Source organism: Beta vulgaris, chromosome 6, assembly GCF_026745355.1.
Source record: "Beta vulgaris subsp. vulgaris cultivar EL10 chromosome 6, EL10.2, whole genome shotgun sequence".
NCBI classification, from domain to species: Eukaryota; Viridiplantae; Streptophyta; class Magnoliopsida; order Caryophyllales; family Amaranthaceae; genus Beta; species Beta vulgaris.
Genome location: NC_079207.1, coordinates 5,750,567 through 5,770,919, shown reverse-complemented (window position 1 = coordinate 5,770,919; position 20,353 = coordinate 5,750,567). Strand labels below are relative to the sequence as shown.

The 20,353-nt window shown below is 36.4% G+C and overlaps 1 protein-coding gene across 2 annotated transcripts; it reads left to right on the top strand.

Moving 5' to 3' along the window:
• The first annotated feature begins 307 nt into the window (after positions 1 to 307).
• On the top strand, positions 308 to 7,166 carry LOC104895214 (hypothetical protein). 2 transcript variants are annotated; one of them, XM_010681661.4, is made up of 6 exons: positions 308 to 512; positions 1,436 to 3,057; positions 3,153 to 3,404; positions 3,583 to 3,663; positions 5,078 to 5,767; positions 6,923 to 7,166. In XM_010681661.4, exons 2-6 carry the CDS (start codon positions 1,825 to 1,827, stop codon positions 6,977 to 6,979), a joined length of 2,313 nt encoding a protein of 770 aa, XP_010679963.2. In that variant the 5' UTR covers positions 308 to 512; positions 1,436 to 1,824; the 3' UTR covers positions 6,980 to 7,166. The 2 variants fall into 2 exon arrangements, with proteins under 2 accessions (XP_010679963.2, XP_057251467.1); XM_057395484.1 differs by having other exon boundaries at positions 308 to 3,057.
• Positions 7,167 to 20,353: the final 13,187 nt, after the last annotated feature.

The window sequence follows — 20,353 nt, the reverse complement described above, 5'->3', positions numbered from 1 at the left end:
GGTGGGTGTGGTGGTAGTGTTGGTTAGGTGGTGGTGATTATGGAAAAAAAGAGGTAAATTAGGAAAAAAATAGTCTAATCAATGAAAGTGTGATACGTGTCACATTTGATCTGTTATGTCAGTCACAAATAGATCAAAAACAATTATAAAAAATAACTTATAAGTAGGAGTGTTTCATGAATACGGCTTAAATATTGGTTATTACCCATTTTTTTTTTTTAAAAAAATACTCTATGGGCGAAAATTGTAGGAATTCCTCTAAAATCTTACTGTTTACTATTTAGTTACACCAAAAAACAAAGATTAAAAAAATAAACAGGAGAGAGAGAAAGAGGTGACAGGTGACTCAAAAGGATAAAAGAGAAAAAATCGAGGAAGAAGAAAAGAAGTCATGGTTATGTCGAGAACCGCAATTTCTTCAACCCATCATCCTGTTGCGGTGCTACAGCTTACAAGCGACGCAATTAAATTAAAGCAGATTATCATTCTATTTCACCATTCTTATAACATCTGTACTTTTCATGTCTTCAATCTCTTTCCCTCTATTTTCTTAATTGATTTTGAAGTAATTTTTGCTGGATTGTAATTTTGATCAATTGATTACGGCTTGATTCTTAGATTGGAGCGTGTTTAATTTTATGCGTTGCTTATTTTTACAATAAATGTTTGCCGTACAAGTAATGCCTTTTGATTTTCATCTTATTGAATCCTTGTTACTGACTTTTTCTTTTTTCGTTTGTAATTTAAGTTGAGTAATTGATGAGTATGAATTCTGTATTTGATCCTGATTTTAGAATTAATCTGTTTTCTGGAATCATTTTGAGCTGAATTGAGTGCTATGAGCTGCAGTAATATCAATTAATTGTTGGTTTGTTGTGGTAATTTGTTGATTTTCTCTATTGCAGTTTTCATTTATTAACATTCTAATGTCACTTTAAGTATCAACTTCTGGGGACAGTCTGCTGCTTTTGCATAAACTATTGTATTGTGGTTTGTGGACTTGTGGTGATATTATGTGTGATTAGTACTTACTATACCCTATTGCATTTGATGCTTGCCAATTCAACATTTGTAGATGATAGAGGTTTTGAGAACCAAATGGCCTAAGTTTGATGAGAACATTGGTTGTCTGTTAGAATGCGTGACGTGTTTGTGGTTTGTGGACTTGTGGGTTGTGGACTTGTGTTAATATTATGTGTGATTAGTGCTTCCTATACCCTGTTGCATTTGATGCTTGTTAATTCAACATTTGTAGATGATAGAGGTTTTGAGAACCAAATGTGCTAAGTTTGATGAGAACATTGGTTGTCTGTTAGAATGCCTGACGTGTTTGTGATATTGTGGTTCATACTTTCTAGCCTCTGGCTCTAGAGAATGCTTAGTTTCTTGGTGTCTTTCTCTGTGTGACCCTAACAGAAATTTGATACGTTTGCAGGTGTGGATGATCCTGACTTGTGTATAATTCATTGCTTACTGATATTGAGGTAATAAAGATTTGGGCTTCTGATTATGGTCGTAATTAGATTGCTTGGTCTTTTAGGTGCAATTGGTTGTGGTTGAAGACGTGAGTGTTCGTTTTGTGAATTCGTGTTTATTGGAATAATTCATTTGGGTCGGAGCTGTGGATTTCTAGTTTTCACTCTGGAAAATAGAATTCAATCTTTTTTTAGGAAGCCTAGAAGTTTTTATGGAATTTCTCATTTGGAAAACGAATAGATGAGTCAAATTGATGGACAATCGCCAATAAATCGATAGGGTAGTCCAACTTGAAGATAGAGGGATCAGTTCAATTTTTTATATATAGCAGGATTAGATTACTTCACGATGGGTTTGCCTCACATATCGTCTGGTGAATCTAATGAGGAGCGTCTGGCACAATTGAGCCAGCATACTCAAAATCCTACCCATTTTAAAATTGTAAGCACGTGTGATCTGGATGGGTTGTGTGTCGGACACGTAAGCGTACCACGCAGGAATTTGTATATCTCTTCAACAGGAGGATTCTCCAAGAAGAGAAAGGAGGGTGCAGGTACTTCGGATGACCCTCTTAAGACAAGAAAGAACGGAGATATTGTGCCTTATGTTCCTAGAGTGAAATTTGTGCCAGAGGATATTGGTTGCCAGAATGCTAAGCAAGATGTGGATGTAACTCCTGTTTCTAGAGTTGTAGGATTTCAAGCAAATGAAACTCCGATATGCTGTGGGAAATTGAGTAACAGCGGTTCTTCAGATGAGGTTACTCTCGATGTAAATGATACTGAATCTTGTGGTCTAGCATTTCGTAAGCGAATGTTGTCACCTTTGACCCAATTGATTTTCCCAGGCGACTGCAAACGTGATGCTTTGAACCTTGGATACGGGATGTTGTCTCCTGTCACTACAGAGAAAATATGTAGTGCAAGGGCTCAGGAACTTAAGAAAGAAAATGCTGAATCAAAGAACCGATTGAGTACCCCAACCTCGTCATTCTCTTATTGCAGGGAGTCAATAAATGCATCTTACGTAAGTGGTAGAAGGGCTTCATATTCTTTGATTGATGGCCCATCACCAAGACACCAGGAATCATCTGATGTCTTTTCATCCTCGCCCGGACATAGCAACCTAGAAATTTCAAGCATATCAAGAAGTCATGTTGAAGGTAATTTTAAATGCATGGAGAGAATGATCTCCCATTCTCTTCCATCATCTCCCCTTGGTCGGAAGTCTTGTGAAAGGCTGGAATCTATGGATGACTTTAAAACTGTTAACAGACAGTTTGAGAGTGACTATACAGCAATTAGTAGTACTAGATTGTCACTTGGTGGATCTGGTGCTGGCACACCCTTGTCTGCTGAAAAAGAGGGGTGTAATGTCACTAGAAAGTCGATTGAAGACTTTCTGTCATCGTCCTTGGATTCTGCTGGAGAGTGTATTTGGCCAAATTTTCATGATTTGGCCCCTAGACTTCATAGCACAAAGCCAACTAGAACTTTGACTGGGCATTGTGTGCCAAGGTCTTTGCTAGGCTCATTTGAGGAATCCCTTTTATCTGGTAGATTCTCCTTTGGTAGTTATCAGGTTGGTGTACTTTCATCTGCAGGCTTCTGTATATTGTTTTTCTGAGATAGCTAATGTCTCCTTTCAAGCTTACTGTTACATTTGTCTTTGGTCAGAAAATCGATGACTTTCTAGCTGTTCTTAGTGTTACCGGCGGAAATTTCTCGCCAAAATCCCAGAAACTTCCATTTTCTGCTACCAGTATAGATGGAGATAGATACTTACTCTACTATGCATCTTTAGCACTTCCAGGAAAATCTGCTTCCAATGGTAGTTATGGCCACAAGTTCAGAAGAAGTCTTAGCAATAATGATGCAGGATTTGTCAAAAATCAACTACGCATTCCCATGAAAGGACGGATACAGCTCGTATGTTGCTCCTTTGGACTTTGTTGTCTTCCGTGAGAACTTTTATTACAAGTCTGCACTCTGCTTATTTAGAATATGATTTTTTTTTCTTTTCCTATTTTTGTTTTTGCGTTACAGTTTGTATAGCAACTATGCGATCTGGCCTTTTCTGAAGATTGTAGTTATCTTCATTCTGCAGGTCCTCAGCAATCCGGAAAAAACTCCTATTCATACCTTCTTTTGCAACTATGATTTGAGTGACATGCCTGCAGGTTCCAAGGTAAAATTCTTGTTCTATCTTTGTTTATTAGATACTTGTTAGAAGCTAGTTGTTTTCAGGGCACCATAACATGTTTGGAGATGAGTGCAACTGTGCTAGTGGGATATGTAGTTGAGTTTTGGTGGTAACATGAGATGTCTCACATGGGTTTGAGAGGATAGGTTTCACACGAACTTGGTTAGAGACCAAACATAGGAAGCCATGTTGTGCAATGTGCAAATTGCATGAGTTGTTAAGAAAATTTTGTGAAAGCTGGCCAGTTCACATTGAACCATACGTGTAATTGTTTGTACTTTTATTGTAGAGGTTTATTCCAAGTGTGGTAGGGTTGAATGTCTTGTTGGGTGTAATTAGAAGAAGTTCATAAATATAATTCTTCCAAGTTTTATGCACTCAAGAAAGATTGTAGCTAGCTGGCTTTTTCCTGTTCCCAGTGGATCTTGGAGATGATACAGGCTTAGCCTCTGTCCTCTTCTACTTATTTTGACTTGTTTGATTATTTCAGAAAAAAAAGTTCAAATATTTTTTAATTAGCTCCAATAAGTTCAGATAAGTTTAGTGAGTTAAGATAAGTTTAAATTAGCTCCCATGAGTTCATATAAGTTTGAATAAGTTAGAATGAGTTCTAATACCTTATAAAATAAGCTTCAATAAGCTCAGATAAGTTGAATACAACACACCTTTATAGGTCATTAATAAAAGGATATTGGTTGACAGATATGTCTCTGGTACTGCTTGATTCATGACCATACATGGAGTTGTCGTTTGAGTGCCTTTAAGCTTGAGCTGGCTCTAGGATGATACATTAATGTTGGATCCATATATCTGTGGGTTTTAGAGATACCCAATATGAGGTTGTGTTCTAAATGTATTACTAGTTATAGTTGATTACTGAGATTTGTTGGTTTGTAGTTTTTCCGTGTTTAAATTGGTTTTTCCATATTGAAAATAGAGTTTTTTTCTCGCTATTGTTTCTGTTGGTATTGAGTTCATCACAACTTATATCAGCTGGTTGAAGATTGATAGAATATTTAACACCTGTGTTTGAGAAGCAGTCAGCTATTTTTTTTTTTTTTTTGTTATGATGTGTAATTTTTTTTTTTCTGTGCCTACTATATGGCTATATGCGTAGCAAGAAAGTATGAGTGGATTTGCTTGTTCTCTTGGATTCGCTTTGATGTTTGAGACCCTTGTTCTGTGTTGACTGTACTAGATTTATAGCACTTACATAAAAGTGACAAAAAATGATTCATATATTGAAGGTATAGTACATCATCCATTTTGTGAAATTGAGCTTTTAAATCTTGATCTGCGATTAGTTTGGGACTCCTTTAGCCTTTGGAGCCAATCTTGGCTTTGTAACTAGACTATGTAATTTTCTTACTTCTCTGCATTTTGGTTCCTATCGACACAGACATTCCTGCGCCAAAGGATCACGCTTGCATCTACTAAAACCTCTGCTGAACCTGAACAACGTAAAGTATGTGGGATGACAGTGAACGAGAAGATTTTAGCAGCGTTAGATACCAATCCTTCAGTGGGACACGGCATGCCATTAAGTGCATGTGAAGAGAACCCTAAATATACAAGTAGTCCAGGATTGACTTTTGAACTGAAAGGTCATGAATGCTCTAACTTAAAAGGTTTTGTAGGCAAAGGAGAACAATATAATGTGCCCAGAAACCCAAGACATACGGACTCTACTTTCAGTGACTACAAAAGTGAAGGTGAAGATACTGGCAATGACAATTTCGGCCAGGATACTTGCTATGTGGCTGAGAGGAAATCCTCGCTTGGTACATTTAAGGTTAAAGAATATTGCTGCCAGGGTGCGTGCAATGTGGCTGACGCCAAAGCCTCACCTGGTACAACTAAGGTTAAAGAGAACCTTAAAGGTTCTGGAGCCCTACGTTATGCTCTGCATCTTCGTTTCTTGTGCCCTCCACTCAAAAAGTATTCTAAGTCAGTACAGGGCCTCAAAACTGAATGTGTACAATCTCCAATAAATAATTCCGGGGAGAAGGAACGAGAAAGGAGATTTTACTTGTACAATGACCTGAGAGTTGTATTTCCTCAAAGGCATACAGATTCAGATGAAGGCCAGGTATGTTGTCATTGACTAATATTTCGTATAATATGAATTGAAGCTCTATTGAATGTGAGCTAAGTTTTGAAGTACTGAACATACTTTGAAATTTTAGCTTATGGTATAAGATAATGCATCAAACCAAATCTTATCTATTTTTACTGACTATAGAGGAACCTGAATTAATTTTGAGTGATGAGACCATCTAGGACCTCAAGTCGCCTTCCACCTTATAAACCACATACTTACTTCACAAAAAAGTTCTGGTGCTCAGTTTATATTTATGGACCATGTTTTTGTACTAGTGTATAAATCAAAACAATGTCAAGTGGAGTCTTGTTAGATTTGTTTCCACGTGTATTTTCTAAATATTAACTTTTCATAAATTTTATTTAATGAAATTAAAGATATTTGTGGTTAAGGTGTGCAACGAGCCCTTGGAAAACCAAGCGTTTTGCACTTATTTGAAAAGTGAGGAAGACTATTTCTATTTTCCACTAGTCCGAAACTTCTTCAATTGCTAGTAGTAATTTTTCAGTTGTTCAAAACTTCTGTAAAGTATTCATCTGCTCACTTTGAACCAAAATCTAATCTCAGAGTCCAGATTCTTAATTGCTCTTTGCCCTCATTATCTATTAATGAGCTTACTGTACACAAACCACAAAGCATAGAAAATAGATCACTCTTGTTTAGTATGCTATAGCTTACAATTAACTCCTGCAGACCAGATCTGTTTATCGCTCGAGGGTGTCTACAAAAATATTGAAACCTATCTAATGTAACAGTGCTCTTGAGCTCCATGACGGTAAATTATCGTCCCACAGCTTTAAGTTTACCGTAGAAACCTTGAGGCGTAATTGACACCAGATGAAGCAGCACTTGATTGATCCAAGTAATTGGCCATATCAAGTTCCTAGTTTGCTGAAGTTTTCTAAATTGATACTTATTGTAGTAGAAGTATGTAAGACTTCTCTGATTTGTATTTTCATCAACGAATAACATTCACCAATAATATTTTTGTTAATCTACGTAACATTTATTTTGTACCTATAATTGAAAACTATGGTCTAAGTTATAACATGTTGCAAACAATGAGTAATAGAAGAAGTATATAGGAGTAACTTTTATTTGAGCTTCAACTTATAGTTAAACCTTTTGATTTTCTGGTTGCAGTTGAATGTGGAATATCATTTCCCAGCAGATCCAAAGTATTTCGACATTGGCGACTAGATTATGTGCATTTCCAACTCCCATCGATGCATATCCAAAATTACCCCCCCTTTTTTTTTTTCTGACTCTGTACATATTGTAATTTGTAAATATAGATCTTTCTGAATGATTCCATCTTGGAATCTTCTTGATGTTCTTCTGTACAGTGGACTTGAACCCTACCTAATAAACAAGCTATTTTAATTCACTGTGAACTTATGATGATTTATTTATGGATTATAGGATTATGGATTATATAATCTTTTAGAAAAAAAATGTTCTAACTTGAAACCCAACGAAAAAACTTGTGGCTTCCTCCTTAAGAAAAAATAAGCAACAAATGTGTTGTAGCCTAAAAATCAAGGGCTAGTAAGATGAGATGTGGCCTTCGCTTAGGCAAAGAAAAGTACAAAGGCCTGCAGGTTCTTTGGGCTAAAGTACACTTTTCTGAGGAAAAGGTTGTACTGAAAAGCTCTCTTGTGGCCCAAAATTGTACTTAGGCCCAATACAAGTGAAGCCTGATTCAGCTAAAGGGTAAATTGTATTGACAAATCAGCATTTGCCACGTGTCACCATATTATTGCTTAGCCAATCAGATGCTCCCAAATTAGGGTGACATCAAGGCACACAGCAGTCATTCCAAACAGTATAAATAGTCATTGAAATCAGGGGAAAGGTACGTTTTCAGCATAGTACTGTTACTCTGTCAAAATTCTTCTCTCTCTCTCTCTACTTTCTCTCTCTAAAAGTTCCTTTACATCCCTGATATCTGACTTAAGCATCGGAGGGGGAAATACACCCAAACCTCCAGGGTGGGTCCCTTTTTTGCAGGTTGCTGGTCAGGAGTTTGCTTCGGGATTTGAACCAGTCATTGTTGCACAAGTCTCCAGTTCTTAGAACCATCTTTGGGAGTTGTGATATAAATTGCTAGTTTTACACTACATAACATTTCGCCGTCTGTGGGGAGACGCAACAATGACGGATTGTCACTCATCAAACGTGGCGAGGAACAGAAGTTTCAGGGTTCAAGTAGAAGATACTGTAGATGACGAGAGGTCACCTCGAGGACGGGACAGGCATCATGCTGCCGTTCATATTGAGGGAAGGACAGTGACCCCTATTATCCAGGAAAATCTTGATCGTCCAGTGACAGCTGGTCACTTAGAGAATGTCTTAAATGACTTCTAGAGCAGGATGGCCGCTGTCATGGAAGAGCAGATTAAGAACAATATGTTGTTCTTTCAGATAAGTCCGGAGGAGAGGAAGCACAGCCGCTCATAAGGAGGTCTCAAGAGGGTCGTCCAGGGACTAGCCGGCCACCTCGGCCATAGTTGTCCAGGCCGCCTTCCAAGGGAAAGAAGCCAGCTATTAGTGACTCAAGGAGGAAGATGGACTGGAAGCTGGTAGTTCGTCCAGGAGACAATATTCCCCCTACCGGCCACAAAATGGAGACGGATGCTAGGGAGTATCTGGAAGCCAAGAGAGCGGCAGCTCAGCAGGGTTCAGCCTCTAGTTCCACTCCTTATATGAAGAACCCGTCATTAAGGCTTCTGTCCAAACAGCAGGACGAAGTCATGGACCTTCGGCTTTTCAGCCAAGGCAAGAAAAAACAGTTCTGCAGCCAATGGTGTATAGGCGTCAGGCCTTAGCTAACACCTCTTCTAATCCGGTACTAAAGGAGTACCGCCGGGAGCACATACCCATTGAGGGTCAGGTTGGGGCACTCTAGATATATTGGCCAACTCCTTTCTCGGTCAGAATTATGGAGTCCCCTCCTTTCCCAAAGGTTAAGCTCCCGACGATCGAGCCTTTCGATGGAACAACAAATCCAGATGATAATTTGTCAGCCTACAAGCACCAGATGTACGTCCAAGGAGTTGACGACGCTACATGGTGTAAGAATTTTTCAGCCACATTGATGGGAGTGGCGCAGAAGTGGTTCAACAATTTACCTCCTAACTCAGTGAACAATTTCACTGAGCTTATTATCTTGTTTACCAGCCATTTTGTGGCAAACCTCAAGAGCAGAAGACAAGCATGAAATTTGAGTGTGATGGTGGGAAAGTTGGGTCTTTGTATGGAGACCAGCAGGCGGCTAGAGAATGCTATCTTACTACTTTGAGACCATCATCATGAAAAGAGAAATCAGAGCGGCCAAAGGCCATGGAGGATGAGCCGGCCGAAAAGGTGAAAGGCCATATAAGTGAGTTGAAGCATGAGGTAAAGAAGGCTCAGGCAAAGCCCCTCCAAGAGGGCAAGCCGTCCATGCTCTTACCTAGCAAGAAAAGAGATGTTTGTCTATTAAAGAAGAAAAATAAGCATCTGAAGAAGTAATGGCTATCATGAGCTTGGGACAGAACGTCCAGAGCTAGTGGATCGGAGAGCCCAGTGGAAATCTTTTTAAATCCAGAGCGTCCGGAGAGGACATTGAAGATTGGATCCGTCCTATGTTCTGAAACCAAGGACTCTTAGTTGCCTCGACATGATACCTTGAGAAAGTGTAATCTTTCTTAGTACCTCACAATGAAAAAAGTAGAAATGTATACATGTACCTTGGCTCTCCGTCAAGCAAAATTCATATAATACGCTCTACTTCTCTCCTATGACTGTCCCTCTGTTTGATTTTGTTTGCTTGATTTAGTTAAAAATGCATACTATCGTTCAAGCTGACTAATAAAACAGAGCAGCAAGTAAAAACACCTTCTATTAGGAGATCGGCTAACATGTTATCATCCTTATAAGGACAAGTACATGGAATCGGCCTACACCTTGTTTACTTAAAGAGTAAACATCTCCTAAACAAGGTCGGCTGGAATTAGGACGCCTTAGTAAAGGTATCCTACTTTCCGTCCAAAGCCATACTTCGAAATAACAACCTTAGTAAAGGAACAAGTTATTTCACAATTTAACAAAGATGGACGGGTTACAATAACCTTCATAAAATGTCTAAGTTATTAAGCAAATTATGGTCTTTCTCCTTCTTGTAACAAAGAAAGGTCACTAAGATCTCTTCGTCCAAGAAGGGGGGCATATAGGGACCTAATTTATTGCAAATAACTAAATCTTTGTCCAATGACGAATAATAGCCAAAATTCAGGCCGAGCAAGTTATTAACTTAACAGTTCTTAAACTCACAAGGTTTCAACTTAGGCATCTGGTAAACGTCTTGATATATTCGGCCAAAAAGAGCCATTGGATCATATGAAGTGTGTTAGGACGAATTGCTTTCATACTTGGGCATAAATATTTGATCATGGTCGGCAGCTTTGGTAGCGTCCGTAACAAGTTTTTTGTTCTCTTTCCTCCGGTCTTCGGCAATAAAGTTGCGAGCAAAGAGCTGTCAAAGGAAAGACGAAAATTGTTAGGACGAATGCAAAATTGAAAAAATATATACCAAGTATAGAATTCAAAACGTCCAAGGAAAAAGTTACCTCAGCAGCCAGTTAAGACATGTAGCTAACATGCCCTGATGAGGCTCCCGTCAAACCCTTGATGTGATACCCCTTGCCTTTTTATGGGGTGGGGCATCGCTAGTAGTGGCCGGTCTTTTCTTGACGGCCGCCTTCTCCGCCAACACTTTGGACGTTGGGCATTTTTCTGAAAAAAGTAAGTAAAAATGTTAGTCAAAAGCAATTAAAGGGAAAAGAAAAGGAAGATGTCCAACACTAGACGTTTTGCTCTTCAAAGAAGAAGCTCGTCTAGAAGTTCATTCAGGACGTTCTGCTCCACAAAAGAAGCAGCTCGGTCCAGAGTCAATTCAGACAGTTAAAGCATTCAGAGCTCTTCAAAGAAGAAGGACTCGTCCAGAAGTCATTCAGGACGTTTTGCTCTTCGAAGAAGGAGCTCGTCCAGAAGTTCATTCAGGACGTTTTGCTCTTCAAAGAAGGAGCTCGTCCAGAGTCATTCAGGACGTTTTGCTCTTCAAAGAAGGAGCTCGTCCAGAAGTTCATTCAGGACGTTCTGCTCCAAAAAAGAAGGAGCTCGTCCAGAGCCAATTCAGGACGTTTTGCTCTTCAAAGAAGGAGCTCGTCCAGAAGTTTATTCAGGACGTTTTGCTCTTCGAAGAAGGAGCTCGTCCGAAGTTATCAGACGTTCTGCTCCACAAAGAAGGAGCTCGTCCAGAGTCATTCAGGACGTTTTGCTCTTCAAAGAAGGAGCTCGTCCAGAAGTTCATTCAGGACGTTCTCTCCAAAAAAGAAGGAGTCGTCCAGAGCAATTCAGGACGTTTTGCTCTTCAAAGAAGGAGCTCGTCCAGAAGTTCATTCAGGACGTTTTGCTCTTCGAAGAAGGAGCTCGTCCAGAATTAAATTCAGGACGTTCTGCTCCACAAAGAAGGAGCTCGTCCAGAGTCAATTCAGGACGTTTTCTCTTCAAAGAAGGAGCTCGTCCAGAGTAATTCAGGACGTTTTGCTTTCAAAAAGGAGCTCGTCCAGAAGTTCATTCGGACGTTTTGCTCTTCGAAGAAGGAGCTCGTCCAGAAGTTAAATCAGGACGTTCTGCTCCACAAAGAAGGAGCTCGTCCAGAGCCAATTCAGGACGTTTTGCTCTTCAAAGAAGGGACTCGTCCAGAAGTTCATTCAGGACGTTTTGCTCTTCAAAAAAGGAGCTCGTCAAGAATTCATTCAGGACGTTTTGCTCTTCAAAGAAGGAGCTCGTCCAGAAGTTAAATCAGGATGTTCTGCTCCACAAAGAAGGAGCTGTCCAGAGTCAATCAGGACGTTTTGCTCTTCAAAGAAGGAGCTCGTCCAGAAGTTCATTCAGGACGTTTTGCTCTTCAAGAAGGAGCTCGTCCAGAAGTTCATTCAGGACGTTTTGCTCTTTAAAGAAGGGACTCGTCCAGCAAAAAAAAAAAAAAAAAAAAAAAAAGAAAAAAAGAGTAGGGCAGTTCCAGGTGGTTAAAAGAGAAAATCAACCGTCTTAGCGCCTAAATGGTAACTTCCTCTTTTAAGGGGCAAATGTTGTAGCCTAAAAATCAAGGGCTAGTAAGATGAGATGTGGCCTTCGCTTAGGCAAAGAAAAGTACAAAGGCCTGCAGGTTCTTTGGGCTAAAGTACACTTTTCTGAGGAAAAGGTGTACTGAAAAGCTCTCTTGTGGCCCTAAAATTGTACTTAGGCCCAATACATGAAGCCTGATTCAGCTAAAGGGTAAATTGTATTGACAAATCAGCATTTGCCACGTGTCACCATATTATTGCTTAGCCAATCAGATGCTCCCAAATTAGGTGACATCAAGGCAACGCAGTCATTCCAACAGTATAAATAGTCATTGAAATCAGGGGAAAGGTACGTTTTCAGGCATAGTACTGTTACTCTGTCATAAATTCTCTCTCTCTCTCTCTATTTCTCTCTCTAAAAGTTCCTTTACATCCCTGATATCTGACTTAAGCATCGAGGGGGAAATACCACCCAAACCTCCAGGGTGGGTCCCTTTTTGCAGGTTGCTGGTCAGGAGTTTGCTTCGGGATTTGAACCAGTCATTGTTGCACAAGTCTCCAGTTCTTAGAACCCATCTTTGGGAGTTGTGATATAAATTGCTAGTTTTACACTACATAACAAAATGAATATCTTGTTGAACTTATTAAGGCCTCGTTTGGTTCGCATGGAAAGTAATTTCCCATGGGAATTTACATTTCATGGGAAATTCTTTCCCTTGTCAATTTCCTAGGAATTAGACAAAATTGTTTGGCTGACATCATAGGAAATTACTCACCAAAGGGGGGCTTGGTGAGTGATTTCCCATGTTTCATGGGAAATTCTATTTCCCTTGGAGTTTGGTTTGAATTCTCTAGGTGGTTTTTTATTTGGTTGGTGGTGATTGGTGGTGGTTGGTGTGGTGGTCGGTGAACAGTACTGGTGAAGGTAGTGGTGGACGATGGTGAAAGTGGTGGTTGTGTGGTTGTCAGTGGTGAAGGTGGTGGTGGGTGTGGTACTGGACAGTGGGGAAGGTGGTGGTTGGTGTAGTGGTCGGCGGTGAAGGTGGTGGCTGGTGTGAGTGGTGGGATGGTGGCCTCGTAGGGGGAATGAGAGAGGAAGACATAATATTTTTTTTAGAAAGAAAAATGAAAATTTTATGCACAAATATTTTATTATTATTATTTTGTTTTAGTTAACTGCAAAAGTAACCGAATTTGGGTTTGAGTATCCAAAGCACAACTTTTGCAACTTGGGTAAGTAAACTATAACTTTGGGTAAAGTTAAATACCTCTTAAAATAAAAGAGAGATTTGTGAAGCAATATCGAAAAAAGAAAAGGGGAAACTAAAGCGAAACATTTGGTGGTCCTCTGTGTTTCAGTAACAAACTGCCACACTGGTACAGGCGTACAATACTAATATACAGTATCATTTCGTCTTTTATCTATTTATTTATTATTATACTAATTTATTATTTACCTATTTTAGTTTTTTTTTTTTTTTTTTTTTTTTGTGTTGTGTTTGGCCTCAATCTCAGACATTCCGAGTTTGTTTGTACTAAAGTTATGGAAGCATGTACGAGTGCTGCTTGATCACAATATATTTGAAAGCGAATACTCCCTCTTTTGGCACCAAGATTCAAGTTAATATAACAGATCAATGCCTCTTTATCAACTAGTATAACATAAGTACAACATTTTTTTTTCCAAAATTTGCAAATTATGTGCACCAATTCTATTTTGGGAAAAGCACCCTTCTATTTTTTCATGATATGTGTTCCTTTATAAAATGATATGTGTTCCTTTATAAAATGATACCCAAAATTCATATTTTTTTCCCCTCTATAAAATGATACCCATATTGATATATTTCAGAACAAAAAAAAACACTTTTCCTTCTCACCTTTCTCTCTTTAAAAATATTTATACATCAGTTGTTCTCTATAATTTATACTAATAACCCAATAATGATAATTAATTTTTGATACTTAATTATTATAATTTTAAGTAATCATAAGATGATTCATTTTTATTTTTAATATGTAAATTATATTATTAATTGAAGTGGGAAAGAGAAATAGGAGAGAGAAAGTTGAGGTGGGGTAGTGAAAAGTAGGAGAGATAAAGTGGAATTTGATGGTTTTTTGTTCATGAGTGAGGTGAAAGTGATATATTTGTTCATGAAATGATCAAAACATGAGTAAGTTTGGAAATTTGGTGATCAAACCCATCACCATTGGGAATGCGCTTATTACTTAGACAGGCTAGACTCTTTAAACATGTGTATTAATGGTTAATCCCTCATGTCTTACTCATTATAAAATGAAGAAAGTATGTATTAGGTCTAGACAAACTAACTGCTTTTTCATTTGAAACTCTTTTCTTATGCGAATGTATGTCTCATTTGTGTGTCAAACCATCATTTTTCTAATAGTAAGTTATTACAAGTCTTTTTAACAAATGTCATTTGGTTCGGGAAGTACTACCTCCGTTTTTTTTTAATTGTTACACTTACATTTTTCATGCATGCCAATGTACTACTTTGAGCCTTTATATCTCTAATTTTGTATTTGTAAACAATATAAAAACTACATATTAATAAAATACATACTAATACGAATCTAACAAGATCCCACATGACTATGTTTTTATTCACGTACAAATCACAAACGAGGTTCAAAGTGCAAGTTGTGAATAGTGTAACAATTAAAAAGAAACGGAGGTAGTAAAACTTTATTTCAAAGCAAAAGATATTGAAGTGTTATATTATATAATCTTCCTCAAAATTTCACAAAAGTATCTCCTAATATGTAGTATAAGAGCTATTATATTACTCAAATTTGATCTCTTACCCTAATCACATTAAAATGTTCAATCGATTTCAGGTATAATACATATAATTATATATCATCCATTAAATTCTATGCAAAACATATAAGTTGTGCAAAGCTTGGTACATTTCAATCTAACTTGATCCACATAATAGATCGATAATTCAAACTTTTCAACTCTAACTCACCATCCTAGTTCTAATTAAAACTCATTTTAATCTAGTGACTTTAAAGCCAAACTTTTTTTTAAAAAAAAAGAAAAAGAAAGTGTAGGGCTATTATTACCATATGCATGATTCTTTATTTTCAACCGGTCTCATAATCTCATTCTCATGCAAACATATACAAACACAAATACACCTAAAGTATAATAATCTATACAAAAATATTAAAAAGCGTACGTGATAATATATATATGTCATGTAACATCTCTGTTACTCCATGTGTATATAAGTTATGTAAATTAACAACAACAAGATTTGAACCTATGATCTCTTGCTATTATACCTGACACAATTATCATCTCAACCAATTTTTAATCATGCTATAAGTGTCCACATTATTATATTTGTACCTTTTAGATCTTGAGTTTTTTTTAAATATATTTTAATGGAAATGAAAAAAAAAAATGCATATCAAGTTCGAAAAACAATACCAACCTAAGACAACACCCATATACTCTCTACCCCAAATATATAGTTCTCATTTACTATTTTGGGAGTCAAATTTTAAAAACTTAAACAAAATTTTTTTACTAATGTATTAAAAAAAACATATATTCATGAGAGATCTTGTTAGATTCGTCTCAATGTATAAATTCGTAATATTAACTTTTTATATTTTTTACTAATAAGAAATACTCCATCCGTCCCATAATATAGTGCTTGTTTCTTTTTTACACGGTCTTCAAGACGTAACTTTGACCTTTAATATTTTCAATTCCGCATTAATAAAAAATATAAAAAGTTGATATTATGAAACTACATCTTGAGACGAATCTAACAAGACCCCACATGAATACGTTTTTTTATATATACAAATGAGAATATTCGGTAAAAAAATTTAAACTTTGACCCACCAAAAATGAAATAGGCACTATATTATGGGACGGAGGGAGTATAAGATATCATAGGTCAAAGATACGTCTTGGAGACTGCGCAAAATAAAAGGAGAACTATATTACTAGCAATAATATTAAAGTTGGAACAAATTGCAAAAAATCATCTTGTATCAGCATACCATATTATAATAATTATCATTAATATTCAAATAGGATTTGTAGCCACGTGGCATTCTCTCCTGAAATCTGCTTACATTCTCCAGTAGTACGAAGAGAGAGAGAGAGAATATGATCGATAACTGCCTCTGCAAATACAGAAAAGCTTAACAGAGTGGTGACTGTGGTGAGTGAGGCCAAGCGCGCAGTTACTACACACCTGACGTGGGTGTATCGTACTATCTCCATTTTTGTCCTTTTCTTCTCTCTCCTACTATATAAACACTCATATTACTTCCCAATAATCTCTCTCCTCTCAACTCCACTCTTCTTCTTCATCATCATCTTCTTCTTCTTTCCAAAACAAAAACTAAACTTACTGTCAATAATGGCGGATTCAAATAATATTCATGGCAACATGTTTGAGTTCTTAACATACCCTAGCAACAACACCATTGATTACCAATATTATGATACTACTGTCATACACAGTAGAGGTAGTACTACTACTAGTATTACTAATAATAACAACTCCAACAAAAGATTAAGAGAAACTACTCCTAAATTGCAGAAGAGATCATGTTGTATTAATAATGACAACAAAATCTTCAGCTGCACTTATTGTTATCGTAACTTCACATCTTCTCAAGCTCTTGGTGGTCATCAAAACGCTCATAAACGTGAAAGATCTGCTGCTCGTCGCCTCCATCTCTCCTCCTCCTCCTCCTCCGCCATCAAAACCACCAACACCCACAACCACAACAACACCACCAACACCACCAACAACAACAACAACTCTTTGCAGATGAGTGATTATGGATACGGATACGGATACGGGTATGGAAATGGGATTGCTTATTCTTCAATTACACCAACTAATTATCCTGCATTGCCGTATTATTATCCTTCTGTTAGTTATTTTGATGATGGAGAAGCTTCTATTTCCGGTGTTTCCGGTGGTGGTGGTGGTGGTGGTGGTGGTGGTGGTGGTGGGTTTTATGTGGGAATGGTGGAGAATCCTTCGACCGCCGTCGTTGCTACATCTACTCTCTCTCCTCCACAACAGCAGTCATCTTCATCACTCAGCCTTGATCTCTCTTTATCTCTCTAGATTGATTAGTTAAGTTTTGTTTTGTTAAAATTAGTGTTAGTTTAATGAAAACTAAAACATAGACATAGAAGTATTTCTTTAGCTTAATTGTTTCTTTGATTTATGTTTGAATCTAAAGAGGGTTTTTTGTCAATTTTGTAGTGGGAGTACTGGAGTAGTTTGGGTTATCTATCTTAATCTACTATGAAATTAAAGTTGTTTAAGTTTTCTGTTTTGTTAACTTGAGTTGCTTTTTTCAGTTGTTTAAATGATCTGAATCACTCATCAAGTCATGAATGTTATCATTACTGGAGTTCTTCATTCATTAATGATTATTATCACCATTTTTTTTAGTTTCAGTTGTCAGCTTAACTTTTGAGTTGCTTTTTGAGGTGTGTAATAATTAGCATTTGATGAGTTTGAGCAGTTTCAAATCAAAAGTAAAATGTGGATTCTAATTTATTAATTTTTTGTTTCAAGAAATTGAGATTTATTCACCAACACTGTACTACGCTTGTAAATGATTAATGACCTCAACATGAGTTTTTTATACCATGCATCTTTATCAGTTTATCTATATTCACATCTTTAGTTTTGCCTGATCATCTTAATAAAAATTTTATGAAAAAAAATATAGTTTTAATACTAAGAATGTGAATTCAAATGAACCTATTGATTTTTATGAATGATCAAGATAATCATTGATTTCAATCATCTCAAAAAAAAAAAAAAATGATATATATAAAAGATTTTCTTATGTAGTACTATTTTTTATCTTTCTCACTTAGAATCTTGATATTATTCACAATTAAAGAGAATCTTTTAGATTTTTCTCAATATATAAGAAAATATATAGTCATGTGGGTCTTGTTTGATTCATCTCAATGAATACTTTATTAATATTCAGTTATTATAATTTTTGCTAATATGTAATGAAAGATATTTAAGGTAGAATAACTGCATTGACAAAACGTGCAATGTCAAAATAGGAAAGATAAAAAACATACTATATTATATATTTATATATCCAATTCTTTGAAATTCAATTTGGTGCCTAGACTTTGTGACAAATTGGTATCTACAATACCAACTGGGATTGGCATGAGTGGTTAAAAACATCTCGCTTCTTAACTAAGGTTTCGAGTTCGAGCCTTGGGTATGGAAAAAAATCTAGATGGGAGGAATAATGTCCTTTGAGGTACCCATGCAAATTCCTACAGGAAATTAGTCCACTCATCAAAGGCGGTGGAAAACTACTTGTAGTACGGGGCAAAAAAGAAATTGGTATCTACAATCCTCATTATAGCTGTTTTTTTTTTCTTAAAAGGACAACTTTTATAAAATTAATCATAAGAGATCTTGATATGTTCATTTTTTATGTGTATTCTCAAAATAAAAATTGTTTCACGATATATTAAATATATTACTAATTTAAAGATGTATAGAAAATGGTAAGAAGTGAATCAACTAAAAAATAGAAGAAGTATATAATGTATTCTTACATTTTTTCATCTATTTTTTTTTTTTTTTGATTGGGAAATTAAGTCAGCCCAAGGGCTAACCCCTACCAAGGCTACTAGCCTTGTAGGAACCACCAGCACATTGGCTGGTAAAGCATGCAAAGCATGCTAAGAAAATACCCCAACAGGCTACCAGCCTTGTAGGAACCACCAGCACATTGGCTGGTAAAGCATGCAAAGCATGCTAAGAAAATACCCCAACAGGCTACTAGCCTTGTAGGAACTACCAACACATTGGCTGGTAAAGCATGCTAAGAAAATACCCCAACATACTGCTGGGGGTAAGGATCGAACCCCTGACCTCAAGGATCAAAGGGGAGTGCTCTACCACATGAGCTACCTCCTCATCCTTTTTTTCATCTATTATATAGTTTGTCTACAATGTATACTCAAGTTAGTTTTGCACCGCAAATTACTTATTGGATGATCAAGTTATGATAATATAGTTTATCCAATGAAAGGTAAATATACGTACTAATATATTCATTTTTTTCAACTTCATTTAAAATGAGTACTTATGTGATCATAAAGTGACTACTTACATTTTGTTAAGTTGTAAAAAAGGAGATCAAAGGATTCCACAAATTGATACATCTACCCCGTAACCACTGGATAGACTATCTATTGGAGATAGAAGATCAGAAAATGATTAATTATATTGAGTTGGACTTTGTTAATTATTAATATATATCTCTAGTAGGTAGAATGCCTAATGAGTATAGTAAGTTTTTTCTCGAAAAAAGTATTTTTTTTTAAGTAAAGAAAAGTATGTTAAGTTTTTTTTAATTAGGAAAGATAACTGGTCCGAAATCTAACCCTTATTAAACTACTAGTCTACTAGGCACACTAGTTCAAAGGTTGGGTACAAGACTAAACAACCCAAAAATAAAGCCCCAATATTATACTTGATATGAGATTGAATTATTGAGCAATGTCCTAAAATTTGGGATGATACTCCACTAAACTATCAAGTATGTTAATGGTTTAATGATTTAAACATGCAAAAAACGATTAAAAAAACTAATATGAACCCGGTGCACACTAATTAGTGTGCACCCGATCCATATCACGTGAGTTTATGATAGTGTATATTGATATGATATAGTGTATGTTAAAATGATATAGTGTATGTTAAAATGATATAGTGTATGTTAAAATGATATAGTGTATATTAAATGATATAGTGTATGTTACAGTGATATAGTGTATGTTAAAATGATATAGTGTATGTTAAAGTGATATAGTGTATGTTAAAGTGATATAGTGTATGTTATAATGATATAGTGTATGTTAAAGTGATATAGTGTATGTTAAAGTGATATAGTGTATGTTACAATGATATAGTGTATGTTAAAGTGATATAGTGTATGTTAAAGTGATATAGGGTGTGTTAAAGTGATATAGTGTATGTTACAATAATATAGTGTGTGTTACAATGATATAGTGTATGTTAAAGTGATATAGTGTATGTTAAAGTGATATAGGGTGTGTTAAAGTGATATAGTGTATGTTAAAGTGATATAGTGTATGTTAAAATGATATAGTGTATGTTAAAGTGATATAACGGGTCACATGCCTGGGCTGGTCCACACTATTTTTAGTGTGAACCGGGTCCACGCAAGTCGGATTGAAAAACGATGGCTACATAATCTGATAATTATAGTATGATATACCCCACCTAAAACGAACAATGAGACCACATGATATGATTGACTGAAAGTCTGAAACCATAGTACCTAGAAAAATGTATGCATTAAAGTTAGTAGCAAATATAGTAAAATTTTAGAAAACAGAATATCACTTGAAAAGTCCTCTCAAGAGTCAAGA